Source organism: Triturus cristatus, chromosome 2_2 (genome assembly GCF_964204655.1).
Source record: "Triturus cristatus chromosome 2_2, aTriCri1.1, whole genome shotgun sequence".
Taxonomy (NCBI): Eukaryota; Metazoa; Chordata; class Amphibia; order Caudata; family Salamandridae; genus Triturus; species Triturus cristatus.
The window spans coordinates 652,670,468-652,695,877 of record NC_140582.1 but is presented as its reverse complement, the minus strand read 5'-3'; the positions used below and the strand labels follow the sequence as shown (position 1 = coordinate 652,695,877).

The following is a 25,410-nucleotide window of genomic DNA, read 5'->3' as shown; positions in this document are numbered from 1 at the left end:
TCAGTGCAAAGCTGACTGTCCTTCCAGCACCATTCCCTCTTACATACGGAAAGACATGTCTCTGTCCTTCCAGCACTATTCCCTCTTACATACGGAAAGACATGACTCTGTCCTTCCAGCACTATTCCCTCACATATACGGAAAGACATGACTCTTTCCTTCCAGCACTATTCCCTCTTACATACGGAAAGACACGACTCTGTCCTTCCAGCACTATTCCCTCACATATACGGAAAGACATGACTCTTTCCTTCCAGCACTATTCCCTCTTACATACGGAAAGACACGACTCTGTCCTTCCAGCACTATTCCCTCACATATACGGAAAGACATGACTCTTTCCTTCCAGCACTATTCCCTCACATATACGGAAAGACCTGACTCTGTCCTTCCAGCACCATTCCCTCTTACATACGGAAAGACATAACTCTTTCCTTCCAGCAATATTCCCTCTTACATACGGAAAGACATGACTCTGTCCTTCCAGCACTATTCCCTCACATATACGGAAAGACATGACTATTTCCTTCCAGCACTATTCCCTCACATATACGGAAAGACCTGACTCTGTCCTTCCAGCACCATTCCCTCTTACATACGGAAAGACATAACTCTTTCCTTCCAGCACTATTCCCTCACACATACGGAAAGACATGACTCTGTCCTTCCAGCACCATTCCCTCTTACATACGGAAAGACATAACTCTTTCCTTCCAGCACTATTCCCTCACACATACGGAAAGACATGACTCTTTCCTTCCAGCACTATTCCCTCACACATACGGAAAGACATGACTCTGTCCTTCCAGCACTAGTCCCTCACACATACGTAAAAACATGACTCTGTCCTTCCAGCACTATTCCCTCACACATACGGAAAGACATGTCTCTGTCCTTCCAGCACTATTCCCTCACACATACAGAAAGACATGACTCTGTCCTTCCAGCACCATTCCCTCTTACATACGGAAAGACATGACTCTGTCCTTCCAGCACTATTCCCTCACACATACGGTAAGACATGACGCTGTCCTTCCAGCACCATTCCCTCACATATACGGAAAGACATGACTCTGTCCTTCTAACACTATTCCCTCACACATACGGAAAGATAATGATTCTGTCCTTCCAGCACTATTCCCTCACACATACGGAAAGATAATGATTCTGTCCTTCCAGCACTATTCCCTCACACATACGGAAAGACAATGACTCTCTTCTGCCAGCACTATTCCCTCCCACATACGGGCAGACAGTGGCTGCGTGTTTCATGGGTCCAACTAGACTGGTGAGCAACTGAATGTTTTCATACCTGCTTCCACGTGCACTATGTATCTCCTCCAGAAATGGCAACAATATTGGTCAGTGGAAAGAGATCATAGGTTTCGTTCTTACAACTCATAATCAAGCGTTTTGGGTTAAAGCAAGTGAATGAGTTGAGTGGCATAGGAAGAAGGTCTAAATTCCAAGACTGAGCAATCCAGGAGAGGTTGAGTTCAAAGTGTTTTAGGAGGAGTTTGCACAGTCATGTAAAAAACAACCCTTTGCTTGATAAATCAAAGTATAACAGACTCACTTCTGTACATTGTCAGTAGTTGCATACAATGCAATTATGTCACATCCATTATCTGTTGTTGACAATTGATTGTGCCAGTTGTTTTTTGTATAAGGTTTGTATGAAACTATTTGAACTGTTTACTGTAACAATATTGTTTCGATATCTTAATGTCTACTTAGAGGAAGAACCTACTGTTCCACTACCTTATACCCTGTACAAAGATATGTAAATGATGGAATACAGAATTCCCTTTTCACTTTACCAGAAAACAATTCATGTGTTGATTATGCACAGAGTTTCCCTACCTAGAATGCACAGGGCTAACCGACATTCAAATTGATACAGGTGTAGCTTAATTTGTAAAACAAAAAAAACAAAAAAATGAGTGCCAGAGCCCTCTCCAGGAGGCAACTGCAGTTGCGACACCCATTGTCTCCGTCAACACTGCCACTGAAAGTACCAGCATAACTACTAACCATCAAACTGCTACAAGTGTCACAATTCAGACTTTTCTGTGCCCCTAATGCTATAAGAATGGCTTGAGCGGAAGGTATTAGTCATTTTTACTTTATATTGAATTAATAAACAACTGTTCTTCTCCTGATCTCTAAATTAGATATACAGCACCACCAAGTGGCAGACTGTCAAAAGTCCCGGTGCTGACAAATAGGTCCCGGTGCCAACACCGTAAACCACTGTCTCAAATTAAGCACTGGGTGTGGATCAGTCATAGCTCACAAAATTGATATTTCCCCACACGTACTTTCCTATACCGTCCATCGTGTGACTCTCTACACCAGACTACTCAGATTCTCTGGGTGCCCCTCCCTGCTAGTAGTCGGGGGAACATTATAGCAGTAGGCAACTCGCCAGCCGCCTCACCCACAGTCAGTCATTAATCATGAGTAAAAGGAAAGCGTCTGTTCCAGTCAGACCTGTAGATTGTGCCAGGCTCAGGTGGGCAGAAAGAGGCCCTGAAGAGACTGCCCTCTTGTACCAGCTGAAAGAGATTCCCAATTCATGTTTTATTTGAAAGACTAAAATCTTCCAGAACTGTTATGTCAATTCCGTGACTCCAGTCACGCCTGTGGTCTGAACTTGAAGACATTACATTTAGTTCTCAAAACTGTGTTCCCAAAATGTGAGATTGCGTGACCGGAGTAAGAAAGCTATTACTTAAGTAATGTAGGCGAGAAACAGACAACTACAAAGTTCAACCATTACACATGAGATAAAATAGAAGAGGGAGAGCCGTGGCAAGTGAAAAGGTTGTTCTCAGAATGGAGTAGTTTAGGAAACAACCAGTTCATAGAAAATGGAATGCGTCCAGTACATTTAATTTTAACAACATAGCCAGCAGGATTACACCATGCATACCTTTCCATTCCAGTTTTTCAGACCATAGTTCCATATGAATATGTTTCGACTTAACTTACCGTATGGCTCGCTTTTCTGCTCCATACACCAGACTCGCTAAATTCCTTCCAACAGTTTTGCTTCTAATTGCTTTGTTTAGAATTATGGCTGTAGAGAGTTTATTCAAAGTTCAGATAATTTTAAAACCCAAGATTCTAAATTCAACTTAACTGTTATCATACATTACGACACACTGGGTAGTCCATGCATTTAATTAATATTTTTGATGTCACATTGGGTCACATGAATTGGTCCATGCGTAAATGTACATATTTTGGGGGATTAGTGTTTGTAATATAACTTCATTCTTTATTTTTGCCAATCTGCCTTCTCCCAGGTTGCTGCCAGGTAAGTCCCTTGGGTGTTGGGTGAAGTCACGAGTAGCAGCTGCTACCACAGGCTCGTTCTTTAGTGCCCTGGCACTACCCTGGCATTACCCTTGCTACCCTGGTCTCCTGGATCTGGAAGACAGCAGCAGGAGCAGAGAGTAATGTGGGTTTTAAAGATCCATGTTTATATATTCTCGAGTTTCCACTCCTTGACCTTCATAACCACCCTCAGGAGTAGGCAAAAGGCTGCTGAGAAGCCAGTGATGGAACAAGTATGGAACAATGTTATAAGAAGTCAAGTGGCATGTAATGCCACTTCCACCATGCTTGACTCTTTGGCAAATTGAGGACATTTGCCCAGACCATTTACCTACAGGCGGCATGACTGGGTTTACCAACTCTGTGAAACAGATGAAAAGTGTTTTTCAGAATATAGGATAGAGTCCACTGCAGTGTCAAGCCATGGCCTAAGCATTCCATCTGATTGGCTGATGATCCTGAGCGTACTTGTACAGACCGCGTCAAACCAATGGTGCATTGGTGTTGAAAGACATAGACTGAAAAGCATGGAGATTGTTGTGGTTGATACAAAGTGAATGATTTTAGCGGTCTTCAGATTATGTTCTTAGTTTTGCACATGATGTTTCTAATTGTTGTACATCTTCAACAGGATGGATAGGAAATTATCTAATTTTGGCACCTGAAATAAAAGATAGCTATGTCTAATTATATATTTACAAATAAAGTATAAGTTCATGTACAGCCTTAACAGCAAGGCACTTGCATGAAAACATGTCTCATTGATCCTCCTCTTTTTCCCCACAGGGCCCAAAGCAAGCTCACACCTGTGAAAATGAAACTCCCACTCGCTGTCCTGCTGCTGTGCGCATTGCTTGGGGCCAGCGCCACCCCCGCTAGCCGCCTCTCCTGCTACAAGAAGATTCTAAAAGATCGCAACTGCCACAACATCCCAGAGGGAGTGGGCGACCTGAGACCCGTGAGCGGGAACCTGCAGGACCACTTCTGGGAGGGCGAGGGCTGTGAGATGGTGTGCTACTGCAACTTCAGTGAATTGCTTTGCTGTCCAAAGTAAGAGATTCCCCTTTACTAAGAGCATTTTTGGGTCTGGCTACCAAAAGAGATTTACAGAACTTTTGTCAGTGGAAATTAATTACAATGGGCTGTCAGGATGGGCCATGGGGCATGCATTGTGATTTCCTTTAAATTTTCAATGGTCTCTGGTGAGGCATCCATAACGGTGGCCGTTGACTATTGTACCATTTGCTACCGGTGTCTAAGTGGATAGAGAGCTTTGGGTAATAGTGTATGGTGTTTGCACTGGAAAACTGTCTCAGCTCCCCGCCATTTGTAAACACATGACTTGGCATAGAGTGCACTTTGGCAAGAATGAGGCAGAGAGTAGTACCGCCACACTCATTTGAGCCTGCTGCCTTGAGCCGGAAACCAGTACTGTCCCATGGGCTAGTTTCCAGGAGACGGGTACCCAAGGCTTTCATTCTAGGCACAGCACCCACTTCAGTTGGGTGATCCTGAATTGTACTATGGATTGATCTCCAAGTAGGATGTATATTTTAATTATATAATCATGCATCTCTAAATTCATATGTATTATTTACATATGAATAAGCATTATCTAAAACAATTAAAAAGCACATTCTTATTTATTTCCATTTAGAAAACAAAAACACCCTGTTACACCAGGGTCTAATATGGTGTCAAATTGCTGCAGAATAATATTTACTTCAAAATTATAGAGATTTGTTTGCAAAGGGTTTTAGCATACGGAAACCTTCTGTTTCAGTAAATCAGATGGCTTGCAAACGCTACCACCCTTTTTAAAATGTACTGATCCCATTTAATGATTCAGAACGGGTGTTGTAAATTGTCAAATGGGTTTAGGAAACCATGCAAAATTGGTACTTGGAAAGGGCGTGTTTTGGGCATCTCTTGAAAAGACATATTCTTTAAGGTCAGAGTCACTGTAATCATGCGATTCTGCGACCATGGCTTTTTTCACATAATTATGGATTTGCTGCATTTGCCAACTAATCCTTCATCTGCTGCATAATCTGTAGATTTTATTTTTAAAAAATTGTTTCTAGCTCAGCCGGATCAAAAGTTACCAAAAATGTGGTGATGTGTTTGTGCGCAGTGGAAGACCCTTCACAGAGGTTATCTGGTGATCATTCAGTTGCTTATGTATTTGATTGTTAAACTGGTACTAATGAGGTGAATTTTGTGCCCAGACAGTACCACCATGTGTATGCATTCCAAAATAACGAAGTAATATTATAAAAAAAAGTTGCACATTATGCCGCATAATTTGTGTTTTCTTGCAGCATAATTGAGTCAACACTCCTACATAATTTGGTCCACCCCTGCCGCATAATTCCAATGGCCCTGCTTGTAGTATGTATTAACGTTTTGTGACCAAAATCCGGTCGCAAAACAATCATATTTTACTGATTATGCAAAGGTATTTGTAAATGGGAAGGTGTCCCGAGGTGTCCGCAATTTGCGACCTACCTGATTAATATTTCTGGGATAGGTCGAATTGCAACCCACTGTGATTCAGTAATTTGTAAGCCAACCAGTTAACCATGAAGGCCAGTTAAAAAAAAACCAATGCATTCTGCAAAAGTCATTGCACAAATTGTGAACACTTTTACCAAATGCATTCTTAGAACATGAGGCCAAAATGTCTTTATTTTTGATAAAGATAGATTGAAATACTTCTTTTGGAGTAGGTTGGTATTTAATATTTCATCAGCAGGTTAACGCCATTTATATTTCGGTGGACAGGATATCCGTCACCTTTGTGACTGAGTAACCCGTCCGTCGAAATCTAAATCAGGTCCTTAGTTTAAACTCAGACTGGGCTTCCGAGGATGGATTCAAGTCCACTCTGGACCCATAGTGATTCTCTGCTCCAACCATCTTTGACTACTCTGTTTGTTGCATCTTTGTTTCATGCTGCCTTTTTATGCCAATAAGAATATGACAGCGACACTGTGTACATTCTCATTCCGAGCATAGCAGTTGCCAGGTTTTCACTAGCTTCTGGTGAATGATGGAATTCATGGCAGCCAGACTGTGCTTCAGAATGGAGTTGGGTCTCAAGTGAAAATCTGTACTTGTAATACGTTAATGCATAGCCATTACAAGCGGCCACTACTTCAAGGGAAAAGAAGCCATCGTGATGGTCACCAGAGAGAAAGGTGATCTTACTTACAAGCGCCGACTTATCCAGCTGTATCAGAATCTCTCAGTGGTCACCCTAACGAAGCACAGAAAATTCTGCCACATAAATTCTTTCAGCCTCATCTTTCAATAAAAAGGAAAGCAAAGACGTATACGTTCTGTCGCAGAAGCACGATCACTTCTGGGTTTCCAATTGCAACAACGGCGGACCTTTCTTGCCGCACCTCACACCAGTTCCAATTATTGAATTGACCGTGCAATCAACCCCAACGCCAGCCGTTGAGAGGCGCCACTGTGTTCCAGATCAAAAAAGATTATGAATAGATGGGATTGCACAGTTCAGAGAGTCCAAAAGGCAAGTAGTTGTAGAAAAATAACTTTTTTATTTTAACTTTGAAGAGTTCATCTGGTATAAAATTGTCCAGCCAACGCGTTTCATTCCCCCATAGGGAAGTTCATCAGGGCTTATATTTTCAATTTGAGTCAGTGTAGTTTCCAAAACATTCATAGGGTGAAGTGTATTGCACTTAAACCCATAAGTCCCCCTAGGGCCCACGGCTTGCCACATCTGCGTTGTGGCTTGTTTGACGTGCACTCAGCCTTACAGACACATTTCCAGACTCATATAGAGCCAAAGGAGCACAAGAATACATTGGTTCAGTGCATCATCTGCGATCAGGAAGAAGGGCAGTAAACATTTTCTAGTAGAAAATCAATGCATATTCAACAGGAAGTGTCCATCATTGCCACAATTTCGAAGTCAGGCGGAAATTGTGACACTAGTGAAATTTGAACTAAGCTGCATTTTGAAGTCAGGCCACCAGTGGAACTAAAATAATTCTACCATACTGGAGTCAGGCAATGGAGGAATAGTGAAATAATATATAATCTTAATGTTATTATGTGGTCAACTAACACATTTGAAATACACATATTAGTTATAAGGCCACCACTGTGCACTCAGGTGTTGTGACATTAAATTCCTGGAAAGTGACGATTTACTCTATTTAAAGCTATGCCTGTTTATGTTTTATGTATTACTACGATATTGGCGAGTCTCTGATTTTCCAGTAAGGTCCCTATCTCGAGACTCTCCTGATACATCTTCAACAGATATGGGGTGGATTTAGAGGCATTTCATTTATATAACTCGATTGGGAGGATGTTCGGCCCATTGCTTTCCCAGCCTTAAGTGTCCCAATAGCCTGGATCACTCCGCTCTCCGTAAGGTCCACATCCAAACTGTCTCTGTCAGCTATCGTTAATGAGGACAAGTTTAAGATGGCTAGCAAGTTACTCGCTTCCTCCGAAGTGGCCTGTGAGGTTGGTATATATAAATGTTTGTAGTATTTTGCGAAGGCATAAGCCACCCCCTGCCTGTCTCTAACTGGTTTACCATCCACTTCAGTGACTTCAAATACCCATCTGGATGCGGTTTCTCTTTTATCTAACCATACCAGAAGTTTACCGGCTCTATTTCCAACTTTGGATATACAGTGTTGTGTCGCCCGGTATGTGGCCTTGGCCTCTTCTTCTGCAACGTCTATATATTCTTTTTGCTTGATCTGTAATCCATGCTGTATATCGTCGATTTCAGACAAAAGCAGCTCAGACTCCAATACCCTGAATTCGCCTTCTAGTGCTGTCTATTGCTTCACTTTCTCTTTTTTACAACCCTCAATAAGTGACACCCCTTGACCTCTTATTACTGACTTAAAGGCTTCCCATAGGACCTGGGCTGAATCCACCGATCCTTCATTCTCTTCAAAATAGTGGGCAGTGGTCACTTGCAGACCAACTCGGATCTACGGCACCTTAAGATACCATGGGTTAAGTTGCATTGTATTACCCTCGGATCTAGATCTTCTGCCATGAACTGCACAGAGTAGGGAATGGTCAAAAATACCCCTCAGGGGGTGGTACATCTCACTGAATGACAGGAGTTGTTCCGCCAGTCCAAACATGTAGTCAATACGAGACAAACTGCCCTGTGCACTAGAGTGAAAAGTATATTGACTAGTCAGTGGATTGCGCACCCTCCATACATCTACAAGTCCCATTGCTGACAGAAATTCCTCTAAGATCCTACCGTAATATTCTCCCTGTCGTACCAGCAGACTGTCTAGCTCTCCACAGAAAGGTGCATTTCAGTCACCCCTATGAGTAGCTCTCTCTGTGGCAAAGAAACAATGAGTGAGCCCAAGTCTCTGAGAGTTACAGTATGAAGCCTCGGAGGAACTGTCTGGCCTCCCAGTGTCCTGATAGTACCACAAAGCGTCCGTGAGAGTCGTGCTTAACATCACAGATAGTAAACGAAAAGAACTTACGTAGGAGGATGCCCACCCCCTTGAGCCCCTAGTGTAGCCAGCATGTGCCACAAAGTGTCCGTGAGAGTCGTGCTTAACATCACATATAGTAAACGGAAAGAACTAACGTAGGAGGATGCCCTCCCTCTTGAGCCCCTAGTGTAGCCATCATGTGCTACTAGCGTATAACGCCATCTATTAAGCACACAATAAGTGGTTCCCTTTATATGGTTTCTTGCAGAAAGGCTATATCGGGTGAGCGGCGTTTCAGATGTTGTGGCACCACACCTCTTTTAATTTTATGCCCCAACCAGTTTATATTCCAAGAAAGGATTTTATAACCACAGAAGACCTGGGCGGGTCTTAACTTATCTTGCATATGCACAGTCACAGCATCTCAATCGGGGGTAGTTGTTCCAGGTAAGTAACCCGGTATAAAGTTGGAGTTGCGGAGAACAACAGGGAGCCCGAGTCATATCGTAGGTTCGCCAGGGAGACATTCCAGCCCATATAATATGACAGTCGAGCACACTTGTCCTTAGTTACTAGCCATGTCATCCACATACTTAGCCTACAGAACATCGCAATACAACTTAAATAACCATCTCTCACCTCCCTCATCCTCCCTGCAATGTGAACTTAAAACTGCCCACCCCCCCAAACCATGCAGAGCGCCTGTGTAACCCATCCCTCATAACTAACCACAGGAGGACGTGTCCCAACCAATTCAAATTGTTCACTCCCCTCATCCCAAATACAAAATATGTAACGTTTTTACCATGTTGCGGCTGTCTTAAACAGGTCTCTACCGGGTCCCAGGTCCTCTTGACAATAGTGGACCCGTGCTACAATTGTGTTTTAGTAACAAGAGAAAAGTCTTCTATAAGGTCCTTGAGTCCCCCATTAGATCTAGTACATGAGCCCAACTAGACCAGCTTGGAGAAAAGTCCATTGCTTCTATACAAGGTTCTGCACATTTAATCTCAACGTGTGTGAGGTTTTAAGTTCCTTTGGGTTTCACCAGGCCTGGACATTATGCTTCTACAGGGGAACCACATCGGAAGACATTTGCTCAGCATCTCCTGCCGTTTGATATTGTTGTATCGTCTGTCATCATCTCTCTTTGGTATTCTTCTGACTGTATGTCTTTGACTGTCGGTTTCAGGACTGTCGCCCTCCATCTAGCCAGTCCCACATGTCCTAGGGTGAGCCAAAGAACCATGTTTTCCCCTCCACTTCCACCATGAGTTTGACAGGAAATAACATGGCGTATACTAGTTCTTTTTCATGTAGCACATTCTTCACCTCTAAGAAGGAACACCTCAATCGTTGGATCGATTTACCGCTCTGGGGCCTCTCCTACACTGCCCGGTCGCACGGTCATCGGATCTGTGTGCGGATGTACGGGGATTTAGGCAGCGATCCGCTGGAGCACGATCAGGTTGTGGCCATCTTGGCTGGCTGCTGGCCATGCCCTCCTATACAGTTTATTTTTGACAGTTGCTCAGTGATTCCTGGGTCAAAGAGAACAGACCAACAAACTGCTCCAGCACCTCCTTGCAATCTCTGTGCTATTGGTTTGTCAATTAGGGAGAAAGTGTAACCCCCTCCACTGACCCATCTTGCACGTTGTTGGGGAGGATGTTGGGCACTGTCTCAGTCTCCGCCTCCTCTCCCTCATCTGTGAACAGTAACATGGTTATATCTGCCCTGTCATGGTGGGGTTTCAATCTATTTACATGCAGGACCCTATAAGTGTTCCTGTGGGGTGTTCAGGTCAACCAGGTAGGTAACCTCACCTTTTTCTCAATGATTGGATAAGGCCCACTCCACTTGTCATGGAAGACCCTATGAGCTACAGGGTCCAACACCCACATCAACTGTCATGCATCAATAAGTAAGCTCTGAGTTATTGCACTGTCAAACTGTTTATGCATTTTACTTGGGATAAAAGTAAATTCAGAAATCCTGTCAAGGATCAGATATCTGGTTACATTCTCTGCCAAGTATTACATTGTACCCAGAATATTCCATTAGCTTTTGAGAAATTTTACACCAAAAGGAATTGGCAATTTGAGTTGGTCCTTATACATTGAAAATATTTAAAACAACTTTCTTAATAAGCAATTTATCTTCCCATGTCATCAATCTCTTGAAATATAAGTTGGATGTCAAGATGTTTATCACATACAATGATCACTCAGTTTCTTTTTTTCCAGAGGAAAAAACATTGCAGACCAAGCACTTTTTAAGCTTCAACATTTCTTTTTCAACAAGATAGCTCTCCTGCAGTAATGCAATGTTTGCTTTAAGATTGGCAAGATGAGCTAAAACTCATTGTATTTTAATCGGAGAGTCTAATCCCTTGACCATACTGCAACAATAAGTTAAAACCTAGAAAGCTAAACTTCAAAGAATTGGTAAAGAGAACTCATTTACATAAAAACATATCCATCATGAATTCATGACATTGATAAAGAAAGCAAAGTCTAATTAGATTATAGGTGAAAAGGAGAGGTTGGGAAAATAGATGAGAAAGGGAAATTGAAAAGAGAATGGAAGATAAAGCGAAGCAGTAAACGCAAGAAGAAACGGCACATATCTACAAACCAATCAGAAGGTTGGGGGTGGTGAGGCCACATGAGGAAGATGACACGCCTGCACTCCAAAACGTATCAGAATGTGACCATGTATGACAGAACATAAAGACACAGTGACAAAGGTTGAGACTGAAATAACCTGCAAGAATAAGGAGAAAATAAATATTTGCATCAACATTTGTGTGAACAGAATTCATACAACTATTTGTAAATAGCTTTCAATCAGTGAGAAACTGTATAAGTATCCACATCTCCTTTATAGTTATCCAAAAATATCCTCAGTTTGGTAGGATCGTCATATGTTATTGTCTTGTTTTTATATTTAACTTTGAAAAGGTATGGATAAAAAAGACCAAATCTGGCATTTAGTGCTCTGAGTTCTGGTCGCATTTCCAAGAATTGCTTTTGTCTGTTGGCAGTGGCTTTAGCAGTATCTTGCGAGAAATAAAAGTTATGACCAGACCATGAAACTTGTTTCTTTGCATTTGCAGTCATAATGGCCTTGAATAAGTCAGTATATCCAAGAAAAAGGATAACAACACCCCTGGGTCTGTTAGATGGAGAAGCAAAATTCAGTTTATGCCCCAATCTATGTGCTCTTTGAATATTTAAAGAAACTGATGATGGCAGGTATATTGGTTTGAAAATACTGAATAGGATCACTCCCTTCTGATCCTTCTGGCAGGTCATAAAGTCTAAGATTAGTCCTCTTGTTTCGATTTTCCAAACCCTAGGCTTGTTTTTGAAGAACAGATATTTGTGACTGCATTATGTTGATCTTTGCATTGGACTCACCCATTGTTCAACATCCGTCAATCTTTTTTCCAAGCGAGTCCGTTTGTCATCCAGTGTTTGTAATCTCTTATTAGTTTATTTAATAAATAGTCATAAAGCTCTGATCTATAGGAGTAATTCCATTGATACTGAGGAAGGGGTTTGGACTGGTGAAAGAGGATCCTTTTTAGGCCGCTTATGTATAGAGCCACTATGGTTTAGTGAAACTTTAGGTATAAGGGAGCTGGAAGCGTTTGCTGCTAGAGCCAATTTTGGTAACAATGAGGGGTCATTTGCATTTTGCTTGACATTATGAGGTTTTTCCTTAGTTTCAGAAGACGATGCTTTTAAGTTCAAAGTATTTCCAAAAGATTAAGAAGAACAAGTAGTGTTTGTTAATTTTAATTTTCTAGTTTTCCCCATGCAGAAAAAAAGCTGACAAAATGTTTGTAAAACTCTCAGAATTTGGTGAACCAATGACTGCTAATGGCAAAAGATATCTCAGCTGAAACTAAAGTAATCTGAGATTAATGGCTAGAAACTTGGTATTAACAGCTCTCACGAGCCTGCGCCATCCACATGAAAAAAGGTGTTTGTCAGTAAGCAAAAATGAAAGACTATAATCCCTCATACAAAGGATGACTGAAGTGATAACAGAAAATGAAGACAGCATTTGTAATTCTCTAAACTTGCTGTAACAACAGGCAAATAAGAGGAAAAACATGATACTTAACAAAATATGTTTCATCTTGGGACATTTTACTTGCATACACACAAATAAAATGCCATGCTGCAGCAAAAAAGCACAATAAATTGCCACTTGACAACCAAAATGCGAAGGACTGTAACAAATGTGTGAAGTGCAACCCCTTTCAAAAGGCAACATGACACTGCAGGAGCTGACTATTAAGGGGCCGATTCCGATCCTGTATTTTTTTTTCCCTTACGACTCATATCCGTATTTTTTTACGTACGAATCGTACAAGTACCGTACAAACGGTGAAGTACGATTCGGGAAAAATACATACGAATCGCCTCGGGAAAAGTCTACGAGACGTCCCCGGACAGTTTTACGTACGAGTCGTAAAACTGAAGTCCGAGCGCACAAGTACGATCCGTACCAGCGTTCCGAATGCACAAGCGTATGGAAAACGTCCCGTACGGAGCGAACTGTGTACGACCCCTACCCCGGGTACACTAGTGCCCGGGGTACGAGTCGTACGTCCCCCCCCACCCCAGCCCCGTATGTACGGACCGTACCCCAGGCGTACCCCCCACCCGCGTAAGTACGCGCTGTACCCCCAGCCCCGTACCCCCAACCTACGCGCTGGGGGTACGGCGCATACATACAGGGCTGGGGGTATGGCGCATACATACGCGGGTGGGGTGGGGATACGGTGCGTACATACGGGGCTGGGGGTATGGCGCGTACATACGGGGCTGGGGGTACGGCGCGTACATACAGGGCTGGGGGTACGGCACGTACATACACGGGTGGGGTGGGGATACGGTGCGTACATACGGGGCTGGGGGTATGGCGCGTACATACGGGGCTGGGGGTACGGCGTGTACATACGCGAGTGGGGTGGGGTACGGTGTGTACATACGGGACTGGGGGTACGGCGCGTACATACGTGGGTGGGGTTACGGCACGTACATACGGGGGGTGGGGTGTACGGTCTGTACATATGCAATGTTGGGGTACACACCGTACATGATGACACATACGATGTGGGTGATGGCGTGTACGGCGCGTACCGGGCCCCCTTTTCCTCGTGCATCATGGCGTACTTAGCTTTTCCGGCACTTTTTGGCTCCCGTAAAAATATAGCCGTGCGGAGTGCTGTGGGTACGAATCGTACTTGCTGGTCCGTAAAACGCTGCCTGACTCCGTGCGGACGTCGCGTACGCGCTGTCCAGGATCGGAATTTATGTATTTTTTAGACGTACAGTGTTTTTTTACGATTCGTACGGAAATGGTATTTCTGTACGAATCGTACTTGCTGGTTTGTACGGTGGAATTCCCGGGTACGAGTCGTACGGAGAAAACGCTCTGTACGACCATTTGTACCCGGGTTTTACAGGATCAGAATTGGCACCTAAATGTCTTTCCTAGTTGTTTTTTCAGTATAAAATCATTGCAATTTGTATTTCATTTGAAGCTAGAAATGTGGGTTCCACTTCTGGAGATTTATGGCCTGCCCATGGCCTTCAGTCCACAGCTTATGACAATTACAATCTTTTCTCTCTGGCTGTATTTGCCTTTTAATTAGACAGCACATTAATATAAGCAGTGTTGGAGCTTTTAATGTGGATGGCTAAAGCAAACAAAGTAGGTCAAAAAAAGAATGCTTCAAAGAATAAAGTCAGAAATATATTGGGCAAGCTCTTCATGTGACATAAACAATACAAAATGGCATTGTCAAAAAGAGGGTGTTATTTCACACTGGAGTAGCGGTGCCGGCTAAATTGCGTACTGTAGCTAAACACATAACGATTTTTGTGGTGCAACAGGTGAGAAAACACCCCTCAAATCCTCCAAAGGGGACCTTGGCGTCCAAAGTAAATGGTGTCTGTTCCTGTGCACACGCTACTGTGTGGTTTGAAAGTTCATCAATTGTAGGAAAATGCGAGTATTGTCTCTTGGCATATTTCCTTATTCTTTATTCAACACCACAAAAGTCCTGCCAACACGTGTTTCGTCATTAGGGTATTAACCCTCGACTTCTTCAGAGCTGGAAATAACAGAAATGGGACTCATATCATTATGAGTGTGTTGCTTTACAACAGAACTTTCAATCCAGGGTTTATGGCCTTTTGATTATTCCCACTGTAAAGGTGATTACTTTTCACCTGCTTTCAAATGTGCTTATTTGTTTTTACACATAGAGGTGTACTGTCACACCTCTAGACCACGAGAGGTATGTTCATCACTGTTCTGTTGTAAAGAGTTTAGCATTTAGGTGTTTTGGTGGGTAAATACTATATTGTGTCCCCCTACACTTTCTGTTGGCAAAACACTTCTAGTTGGATGTTTGCCACTCTCATTATCTTTCGCACTTCTTGAAGCACACCTATATCCTCAGCATCATGGAGGAACAAGGACTTAGCTTCGGAGATGATCAAGCTGCAGAAATGTTACAAGCCCCCTCTATTTTAGTAACAGAGAGTAGCGCTGCCGCAGGGAGCCAGTCTGAGGACTGGCAATCCCTGTCCTCTTTGAAACGCTAATGGGTAAAAATAACCTTACAACCGCAATAATGACAGAATATCTGAGTGCCAATATAGCACCTAATGGCCTGATTGTACGTAATGTTCCCCGTCTATTCCTGGAAATGGGGTGAACACCCTAAATATCGATTCAGAAATATCGACTGCTGAGAATATAGATTCAAAAATATAGATAGGACAGAATATCGAAATATCAAAATATAGATAGGTCAGAATATTGAAATTGGGGTATGAGATATCGCTTCCCATAAAATCGAATTTTAAAATATAGAATTCCATAATATCGAATGTTAAAATATAGATTACCATAATATCGAATTTAAAAATATAGATATCTATAATATCGAATTTATTTTAGTGTTATGTATGGTAGTATATGTGTTAAAATTATGTATTATTTTTGTAATGTATGTTTAATTTTTTTAAACTAATGAATGTTATGTAATTTAATTTTTGCGTAATTTAATTCCGTAGCAGGTTGTGGGTTTATAGTGGAATAGGGTGGGAAGTAATGTAATTATGCCTAATTAAATATTAATTATATTTATATATTTTGATAATTAATTGATTGATAATTAATTATTAATTGCGAATTAATTTTTATTAATTGGTAATTAATTTATATTAATTGATTAATTGATAATTATGTTCATTGTATTTTTTATTATTAAGAGCGGGTTGTGGGTTTATAGGGGAATTGGGTGGGAAGTAATTTAATTGTAATAAAGTAAATATTAATTTCTTTATTTATGTGTATTGATAATCAATTGATAATTAATTATTAATTGGTAATTAATTTGTATTAATGGGTAATTAATTTGTATGAATTGCTAATTAATTTGTATTCATTGCTAAATCATTTCTATTAATTGATTAATTGATAATAATATTAATTGTAATTTGTATTATTGGGAGTGGGTTGTGGGTTTATAGGGGAATTGGGTGGGAAATAAATTAATTGTAATAAAGTAAATATTAATTGTTTTATTTATGTGTATTGATAATTGATAATTAACTATTAATTGGTAATTAATTTGTATGAATTGGTAATTTGTATGAATTTGTAATTAATTTTTAATAATTGCTAAATAATTTATATTAATTGATTAATTGATAATAATGTTAATTGTATTTTTTATTATTGGGAGTGGGTTGTGGGTTTATAGGGGAATTGGGTGAGAAGTAAATTAATTGTAATAAAGTAAATATAAATTTTTATTTATATGTAGGGATAATTAATTGTTAATTAATTATTAATTGGTAATTAATTTATATTAATTGGTAATTAATTGTTTTCAATGGTAATTAATTTTTATTAATTGGTAATTATTTTTAATTAACTTTTTATTGGTATTGATAATTAATGTAATCTTATTTTAAAATTAAATCATTACTTTCCCTACTTTTGCACTCTCAGGAGTGGGAATAGTATTTTTTACCCTCCCGCTATCCAACTCTTTCCCTACTGTTGCACTCACTGGAGTGGGAATAGTAATTTTTACCCTCCTGCTGTCCAACGCTTTCCCTACTGTTGCACTCTCTGGAGTGGGAATAGTAAATTTTATCCTCCCGCTATCTAACGCTTTCCCTACTGTTGCACTCTTTGGAGTGGGAATAGTTATTTTTACCCCTACACTATCCAGCGTTTTCCCTACTGTTGCATTCAATGGAGTGGGAATAGTAATTTTTACCCCTACGCTATCCAACGCTTTCCCTACTGTTGCACTCACTGGAGTGGGAATAGTAATTTTTCCCTTCCCGCTATCCAACGCTTTCCCTACTGTTGCACTCTCTGGAGTGGGAATAGTAAATTTTATCCTCCCGCTATCTAACGCTTTCCCTACTGTTGCACTCTTTGGAGTGGGAATAGTAATTTTTACCCCTACGCTATCCAACGTTTTCCCTACTGTTGCACTCACTGGAGTGGGAATAGTAATTTTTACCCCTACGCTATCCAATGCTTTCTCTACTGTTGGAGTCACTGGAGTGGGAATAGTAATTTTTACCCCTACGCTATCCAACGTTTTTCCTTCTGTTGCACTCACTGGAGTGGGAATAGTAAATTTTACCCCTACGCTATCCAACACTTTCCCTACTGTTGCACTCACTGGAGTGGGAATAGTAATTTTTCCCTTCCCGCTATCCAACGCTTTCCCTACTGTTGCACTTTTTGGAGTGGGAATAGTAATTTTTACACCTACGCTATCCAACGTTTTCCCTACTGTTGCACTCACTGGAGTGGGAATAGTAATTTTTACGCTCTCACTATCCAACAAAATCTCTACTTTTTTTACATTACTTTTATTATGTTTACATTTTAAGCTTTTTTATATTATATTATGTATGTTTTATTGAATTGTTTTTAATATTTAATTACTTTTATATTATTTTTAATACATTTAAAAAATTCGATATTTTAGCTAACTATATTTTAACATTCTATATTTTGGAATCGAGATTTTAGTACTTACCTGTTTGTAGATAGGGAGTCAATATTCTGTCCTTCTATATTTTGGCGTCGATATTTTGGGCATTCTATATTCTATATTATGTCCCTCGATATTTAGTCACTGAACCGGAAGATGAGACATTCAAGAATGAATGGTCCCTGGTATCGTAGAAGTGTACTAGGGATCTTTTGATCTTGATAATCAACACAGAAAAAAGAATAACGCACGCCCTATTGGTGAGAATTCAGCCAGCAGAAGCGGCCATTAAGAGCACCATGTCTACTACCTCTGCCTTCAAGCTCAAACTAACTGAGCTAAACAATGAAATAGCAGAACACAAAGAATACCTAATGACGCAGAAAGTAACTAAGCTACAAAAAGATATTCGTAAGTTCGATAAGGAGAAGGTTTAGCCTTATCTAAAAAACAATTATGTCTTTAACAACACCTCTGATGCGAACTCCAGCTCGACTAGAAGAGGCTCATCTCCTAACAGCGACTCAACTACAGAAGAGTGGGGCTTTAATCAGCGTAGAAGGGGAGGACGGCAAGGCTTTGCAGGATTCCAAGTACCCCAATATCAGGGCCCTGGATTCTGGCCATACCCCATGTACCCTCAAGGACCCCCACAGTTTTACCCAACTGTCAACAACCAGCCTTTTTTAGAAAGAGGTTGGGGCAGAGGGCGCGGAAGAAGAAGAGGGAATCACCAACAACAACAGAAGAGAGTCCAATGGCAGGAATCCAACCAGAACATGGCGGAAACCCGGAGCCACACCAAAAGGAGACCCTGATTGTCAATCTCTCCCAAAGGACTCTGACTGATATAGAGACAAGAGTCCTAGAAAAGGGCCTTCGGTATGTTCCAACTCCCAGGACAGAGAGGTTTCACGAACAGTGTGAACTAAAAAAAGTTATTTTGGAAGGTACGCCTTAGAGCCTTCTTTAATGAGACTCCGACACTACAACAGACTGATTCGGGCTTACATAATGCCTCGACATTCACGCCCAACAATGGGATGGTACCCAACGAAGTCTTAACCTTCGAACAGGCCGTGCTTAAAGAGCTTGGAAGCGGGGTAACCAAGAAACACTTCAAAAACATTTCTGATGACCAGTTGACGGCTGTTAACTCTCTGGCCAATGACACCTCCATAACCATCAAACAGGCAGATAAAGGGAGAGCCACTGTGATAATGCAGAACAGTGACTATGACATTGAATGCCAACGGCAATTAGAGAATCGACAGTACTACACGCCTATCGCTAGTAGTCCTGAGACACGATTACACCAAACCATAACATCAATGGTCTTCTCGGCAGAAAGCCAAGGGTGGCTAAGCAAAAAGGAGGCTGAATTTTTGGTTAAAAAGGATCCTAAAACTCCATATTTTTATACACTGTCAAAAATCCATAAGGGCGTTCAACCAGTCCTGGGTCGTCCCATAGTATCCGGGATAGACTCGATACTTGAACCCCTGTCCACGTTTTGCGATCACTTCTTACAGCCATTGGTAAAACAGGACACAGCAGACATGCTATGTCTGCTAGCAAACTTCCCAACGCCAGTAACATCAGTCTATTGGTTACCCTAGATGTAGAAGCCCTCTACACTAACATCCTGCAGAGGGCCACTCTAGGTGTGTTTGAGAAAGCCCCCAACAAAACTGCCTGGGACTCGCCCACACCCAACAGTTTTGTTTTGGAACTAGCAACACTGGTTCTGACCGAAAATGTCTTTGAATTCAAAGGTCAATTATACCATCAGACCCAGGGAACTTCCATGGGGAGCACCATGGCCCCTAGTGCAGCTTGTTTGTACATGGCCTCTTTTGAATAGAAATTCATTTTAAACTACTCCAACCCATACAGGAAAATCTTTGCCTCTGAAAGAGGTTTATAGATGATATAATCATCTTCTGGCAAGGCAATGTAATGTAGATACATGTAACGATTTCTGCGTGTGGAATAATACTTTGAATCCATACCTCAAATTCACAAACTCCATTTCAGTCAACCAAATTCCGCTCCTTGATCTCTTGATAAAGCTAGATAATGGTACGTTGAGCACAACAATATATAGGAAGCCAACAGATCGCAACAGTCTTCTACTGTTCAGTAGTTGCCATCCACGTGCCCTTAAAGAGAATCTCCCTGTGGGACAGTTTCTGAGACTCCGCAGAAATTGTAGCCAACTGGAGGACTATAAAACAAAAGCAGAAACATTGGCAAAAAGTCTTGCGCAACGTGAATATCCCACACGCAATATTGCCCTTTCAAACAAACACGCACAAAACAACAACAGGGAGGCGCTATTAGAAGCTAGACTAAAAGCAGAAACAGAGATGTTGACATGTGTAACAACATATACCCCAGTCTCCAATAGGATAACAAATGTCATCAGGAAACATTGGGGCGTAATAAATACTGGGAGCATGACCCTTGAGCAACCACGCTTTGCCTTCAAACGATCAAACAATCTGGAAAACTTACTGATCCATACCAGGCCTCAGACATGAATGGTTAACACACAAAGACAGTTGTGGGACCTTCCACCAGTTCAGGTTCACTACCTGTGCAGCACCTGTACAGTCTGCGCCCTCACAACTGTAACTAAAAATATAATCTTCAATGCAACCTTCACATGGGAATTGCGTAAACACGCATATTGTAATACGGCAAATTGCATTTATATGATTACGTGTCCCTGCAATCTCAGATACATAGGGATGACTACACATCCGGTCAAAGTGAGAATCACGGAACATCGCAGTAATTACCGGTGTCATAAAGTGAATACTAAAATGTACACACACTTCTCCAACACTCAACATTCACCAGAATCTTTTCATTGGGTAATTCTTGAAACATTCACTAAAATCAGCAAAGAAGCATTGTTTTACAAAGAACAAGGATGGGTGCATCGTCTGTCTTCTGACAGACAAGGACTGAATGAGGACATTCCTTGGAGCGCTTTACGCACTTAAAAACCTACCTTGGGGGGGGGCGTGGCTTGCAGCCGACAGCGATGGCCGCAGCCTAGGAGAGCTCCGCGCTCGCTAGTTTCTTTCCCCCAAAATCCTGACACAGATCCGCGTCCACGGTGACAAGAACCAGCTGCTCTGACCACCGGGAGGCTCCGGTGCTGATCGAGTGCCGTCTGAGAGCTCGAGGCGTGGCCGCGGGGTCGGCATCGACGAGGCCAGTGGTGCGGCCTACTATCCGGGGCCGCGACCGGGGCCTGGAGTACGAGGGCGCGGCCGAAGAAGTGGCGCGCAGAGTGGGCTCGCTCCAAGGACCGGGACGCCGCGCAGAGAGAAAAAGAAGCGGAGGCGGACCACGACGCGAGGGAGCCCCGTGGCGTTCAGGATCCGGCGGTGCGGGATCGCACTGCGGGACGAAGCACACCCAAAGGAACCGTGACGCGGGCTCGGCCGCGAGTCGCGGAGGGGTCCTGGCCGCCCCCACCCCGGCACCAGCGAAAAAGGGCCCTGCTGACAACCGGCCTGGGAGCGCCCCGGGAAAATCGAGACGCGGAAGGGATTGATGAGCCTGAGCTCCCTCGGTGAGTGGAGGGGACGGCACCGGTGATCGTGCCCGGCGCCTCCGACCCCCTTCCCCTGGCACAGAGCGGACGCGACGTACCGGGAGATGCGTATGGTGCTCCCCGCCGGGACCTGAAGAGAGCGAGTGAGTCCTGGACGACGACCCCCTGCTTGGGCGGGGGGGGAGGGGAACGCCGGGCCTGAGCGCTGACCTGCAAAGCGCGGTCTGGCCGCAGCGACTGCCGACCTTCCCGCTACACCGCGAGGCGAAACAAGCGCCATGGGGAGTAAAGGCCAACGGGGGCCTCAGACTGGCAAATTGGACAAATATGCCTACCGCAGGGAGACCTCGCTCACCCCGGAGTCTCCCGGGACGACTGAAGACGCAACGCAGGCCGGTCAGCCAGGGGAGGTTACTCTGCAGGACATAATGCGCACACTGACACAAATGCAAACGGCGATAGGCACTATCTCTACGGACATTACACTGTTAAGAGCAGACGTGTCAAAAATCAACGACAGGCTGAGGGAGGTAGAAGACACGACGGCCACTCTGTCCACGGAAACAACGCTGCTCACAAACAAAGTGAGGGCACTGGAGCTGGCGCAGAAACAAATGGAGGCGAAATTGGACGACCAAGAAGGGCGCGCCCGCCGCAACAACATCCGCTTAGTGGGAGTGCCGGAGACCGTGCGTGGTCCAGCGCTGGACCTGTATGTAGAAGACCTCGTCAAGAAGAAACTCCAGCCTAGAGGCTTGTCGGCATTTTTCTCGGTGGAAAGGGCGCACAGGGTGCCAGGTGGACCGCCCAAGCCGGGAGCCCCACCACGGCCGATACTAGCAAGAATATTCAACTTCCGAGACCGCGACGCCATTTTGCAAACAGCGCGAGTCGCTCCCCCACTCCGAATCGAAAACAGCAAAATCGAGATATACCCGGACTACACGGCGCTGGTAACGAGGCAACGCAGGGACTTTCTGGACGTGAAGAAAGAGCTCCGAAAGAGAGAACTGAAGTACGCAATGCTCTTCCCCGCGAAACTCCGGGTGGAGGCGGAGGGCAAAACCTGGTTCTTCATGTCCCCGACAGAAGCCACGGAGTGGCTGGAGGGCTGGCGCAAGCCAACGGGACGCACGGGAGCGGCGCAGAAACATGGAAGGTCTGCGGGCAGGACGGAGGCGTCGGACCCATTGCAAGAGGAGGCGGACGTACAACCGTGACACCGGGCCAAGTACGATATATACGCGGTGCTCGCCAGACGAGAATGGACTGACGACCTCGGCCGCTCCGGGGGAAGGGCCGTGGGGGCTGGCCCTGGCGGCCTCCCCGGGGACTTTTGCCGGCGATGGCTCAGAGGGCCTGTGAAGTCTAGAGACGGCGCTCCACTGGAGAGAGCTGGGGAGGAGGCTTGCACGGCTGGAGCCTGAGCCCTCTTCGCAGCCGCGGACATGATGAAGCTCTGAAGGGGACACTGAGACTGGGCGCAGCGGGCATCTCCCCCCCTGGCACGCAAGTACACAGTTATGGGGATGAAGCACTCTGCTCAGTTGGGGGTGGTGGGTAGTTTAAAATCCGCCGGGCAGGGCAGCAGGGAGGGGGGGGGGGGACTGAGGGGTTTACAGGGGGTTTTGGTTCACAAGGTTTTAGCTGCATACCGCAAGCTTGGTCAGCACCTGCATGGACTCACCATACACCGATCACTCTACACCGCACATACCACATACGATAACACATGGGGCTGGACACGGAACGAACCTTAGGGGCGACGGACAAGCTGCACACATCTGACCACATCAGTACGGGCAAACACCTAGTGGTCCTGTCCTGGAATGTCAACGGGTTGGGGGACAAGATTAAGCGGGGACTGGTGCTCCAATACATTAAACGAAAGGGGCCGACGGTAGCGCTGCTGCAAGAAACGCACTTGGTGGGCACTGCATGTCAAGCCTTAGACAGGTGGGGGTATAAAATGGGGGTACACTCGGAGTTCACCTCTGGATCCCGGGGGGTAGGTATACTGCTGCACAAGCGCTGCCCCCTGATAGTACAGCAGACATGGACCGATGCGCAGGGCAGATTCGCTGCTTTGACGGGTCAATGGGAAGGGAAGCGCTACAACTTCGTATCGGTATATATCCCGCCAGCACTGCATGGCACCGCGCTCCCGGACCTGGGCGCATTCCTGTTGTCACTCCCACAGGGGGCAACGATTATAGGGGGGGATTTCAACGCCGTACTTAACCCTGACATGGATAGGAGGCCCCCCAGAGGCCCCAGTAGCGCTAGTTCGAAACTTAATGATTTTGTGGATACGGTCGGCCTCACAGATGCCTGGGGAACGAAGTTCCCACAGGACAGGCAGTATACCTTTCACTCAGGGGTACACAACAGTGAGTCGAGGATAGACCACGTGTTTACACAGATGCTGGGACTGGAACAGGTCGCAGAGGTGACGCATTTGCCCAGGGGAATCTCGGACCACTCCCCACTCATGCTCACATACTCATCAGACATCCCGGGAAGGCGCAGACTCTATCCAATCTACCCACATTATTTAGCGATTAAAGAGATCAAGAAAAAATTGGTCGCCACCACAAAACACTACTTTAGCGAGAACGAGCGCACGGTGGAATCGCCGTCGGCACTCTGGGAAGCCTATAAGGCGGTCCTACGAGGCCAGGCCATTTCCTCAATATCGCATCACAAGAAGCGCCAGCGCCAACAACTCCACGCGCTGGAGGAAAACATGCAACGGGCAGAGGCGGACTACGCCGCCGATGCTACCGAGGAGGCAGCGCATGGGCTACAGCTGGCGCAACAAGAGTACAAGACATTTGTATGGGAGGAGGCGAAAGCCAGACTACAGACCACGAGGCACACAGTTTATGAGCAGGGTGACAAAGCGGGAAAGCTGCTGGCCTGGCTAGATAAGAAAGACAAAGCTGATAGATGGATAGCTGAACTGGCCGCGCCCAATGGCGCGCCACTCACAGACCCCCAAGACATTGTGGAGGAACTTGCGAGGCACTACGAACGCATCTACACCCCAACTGCAACGGCCACTATGGTGGAAAACATAGCCTTCCTACACGACATTCAAATGCCAAAGTTGGCTCCCACAGCGGTGCAGGCGCTTGAGGCCGACATTACGCTGGAAGAAACGACTCAGGCCATACTCGCACTCCACACGGGCAAGGCCCTGGGGCCTAATGGTATCCCGGTGGAGCTCTTCCGACACCTGCTTACAGTCTTAACACCCCACCTCTTGAACATGTATAATGACAGCTTAGAAAGGGGGGAGCTTCCCAGAGACCAGCGCTTGGCCACGATAGTAGCAATACACAAGCCCGGGAAACCGCCAAACAGTTGCATGTCCTACCGGCCCATATCCCTGATCAACGCGGAGGCGAAGATACTAGCCAAGGTGCTAGCGAGGCGGCTCCAGCCGTGTCTGGGGTCGGTGGTCCACCCGGACCAATCGGGGTTTCTGCCGCAGCGGAACACAGCGCTGAACCTGAGGCGAGTAAATAGCGTCATGGCACGCAAACCCCTCATTCAAGAAGACGCCATAATTCTCTCCCTGGACGCGCAAATGGCGTTCGACATGGTGGAATGGCCGTTTTTATTCGCGGTGCTTCACCACTTGGGTTTCGGTCCCAAATTCATAAAATGGGTGGAGCTGCTCTATACAAAACCGATGGCACAGGTTGTGGCCAATGGGAGGATCTCGGGTACCTTCCCTCTGGCGAAGGGAACCCGGCAGGGCTGTCCATTATCCCCCCTTCTATTCGCACTTGTGTTAGAACCCCTGGCGGCGTGGATACGACAAGACCAGGTAATCCGTGGGCTCAAATGGGCGCTGGGGTGGGAAGACAGAATATCACTCTACGCGGACGACATACTCCTTTATTTGGCCTCACCGGCCCGATCACTCATTGGCCTCATGGATATTTGCGTAGCGTTCGGCCGGGTCTCAG

At 44.6% G+C, this 25,410-nt stretch overlaps 1 protein-coding gene across 2 annotated transcripts in view; it reads left to right on the top strand.

Annotated features, from left to right (window-relative positions):
* The window catches only part of SCRG1 (stimulator of chondrogenesis 1), an 81,641-nt gene that overhangs the window by 45,851 nt on the left and 10,380 nt on the right, over positions 1-25,410 (top strand). The window contains exon 2 of one of the 2 annotated variants that reach the window (XM_085641842.1): positions 4,129-4,392. In XM_085641842.1, coding sequence (XP_085497968.1) covers positions 4,129-4,392 — 264 coding nt within the window. Of the gene's footprint in view, positions 1-4,128; positions 4,397-25,410 lie in introns of those variants that run through there. The other variant, XM_085641843.1, reaches the window with a different exon arrangement.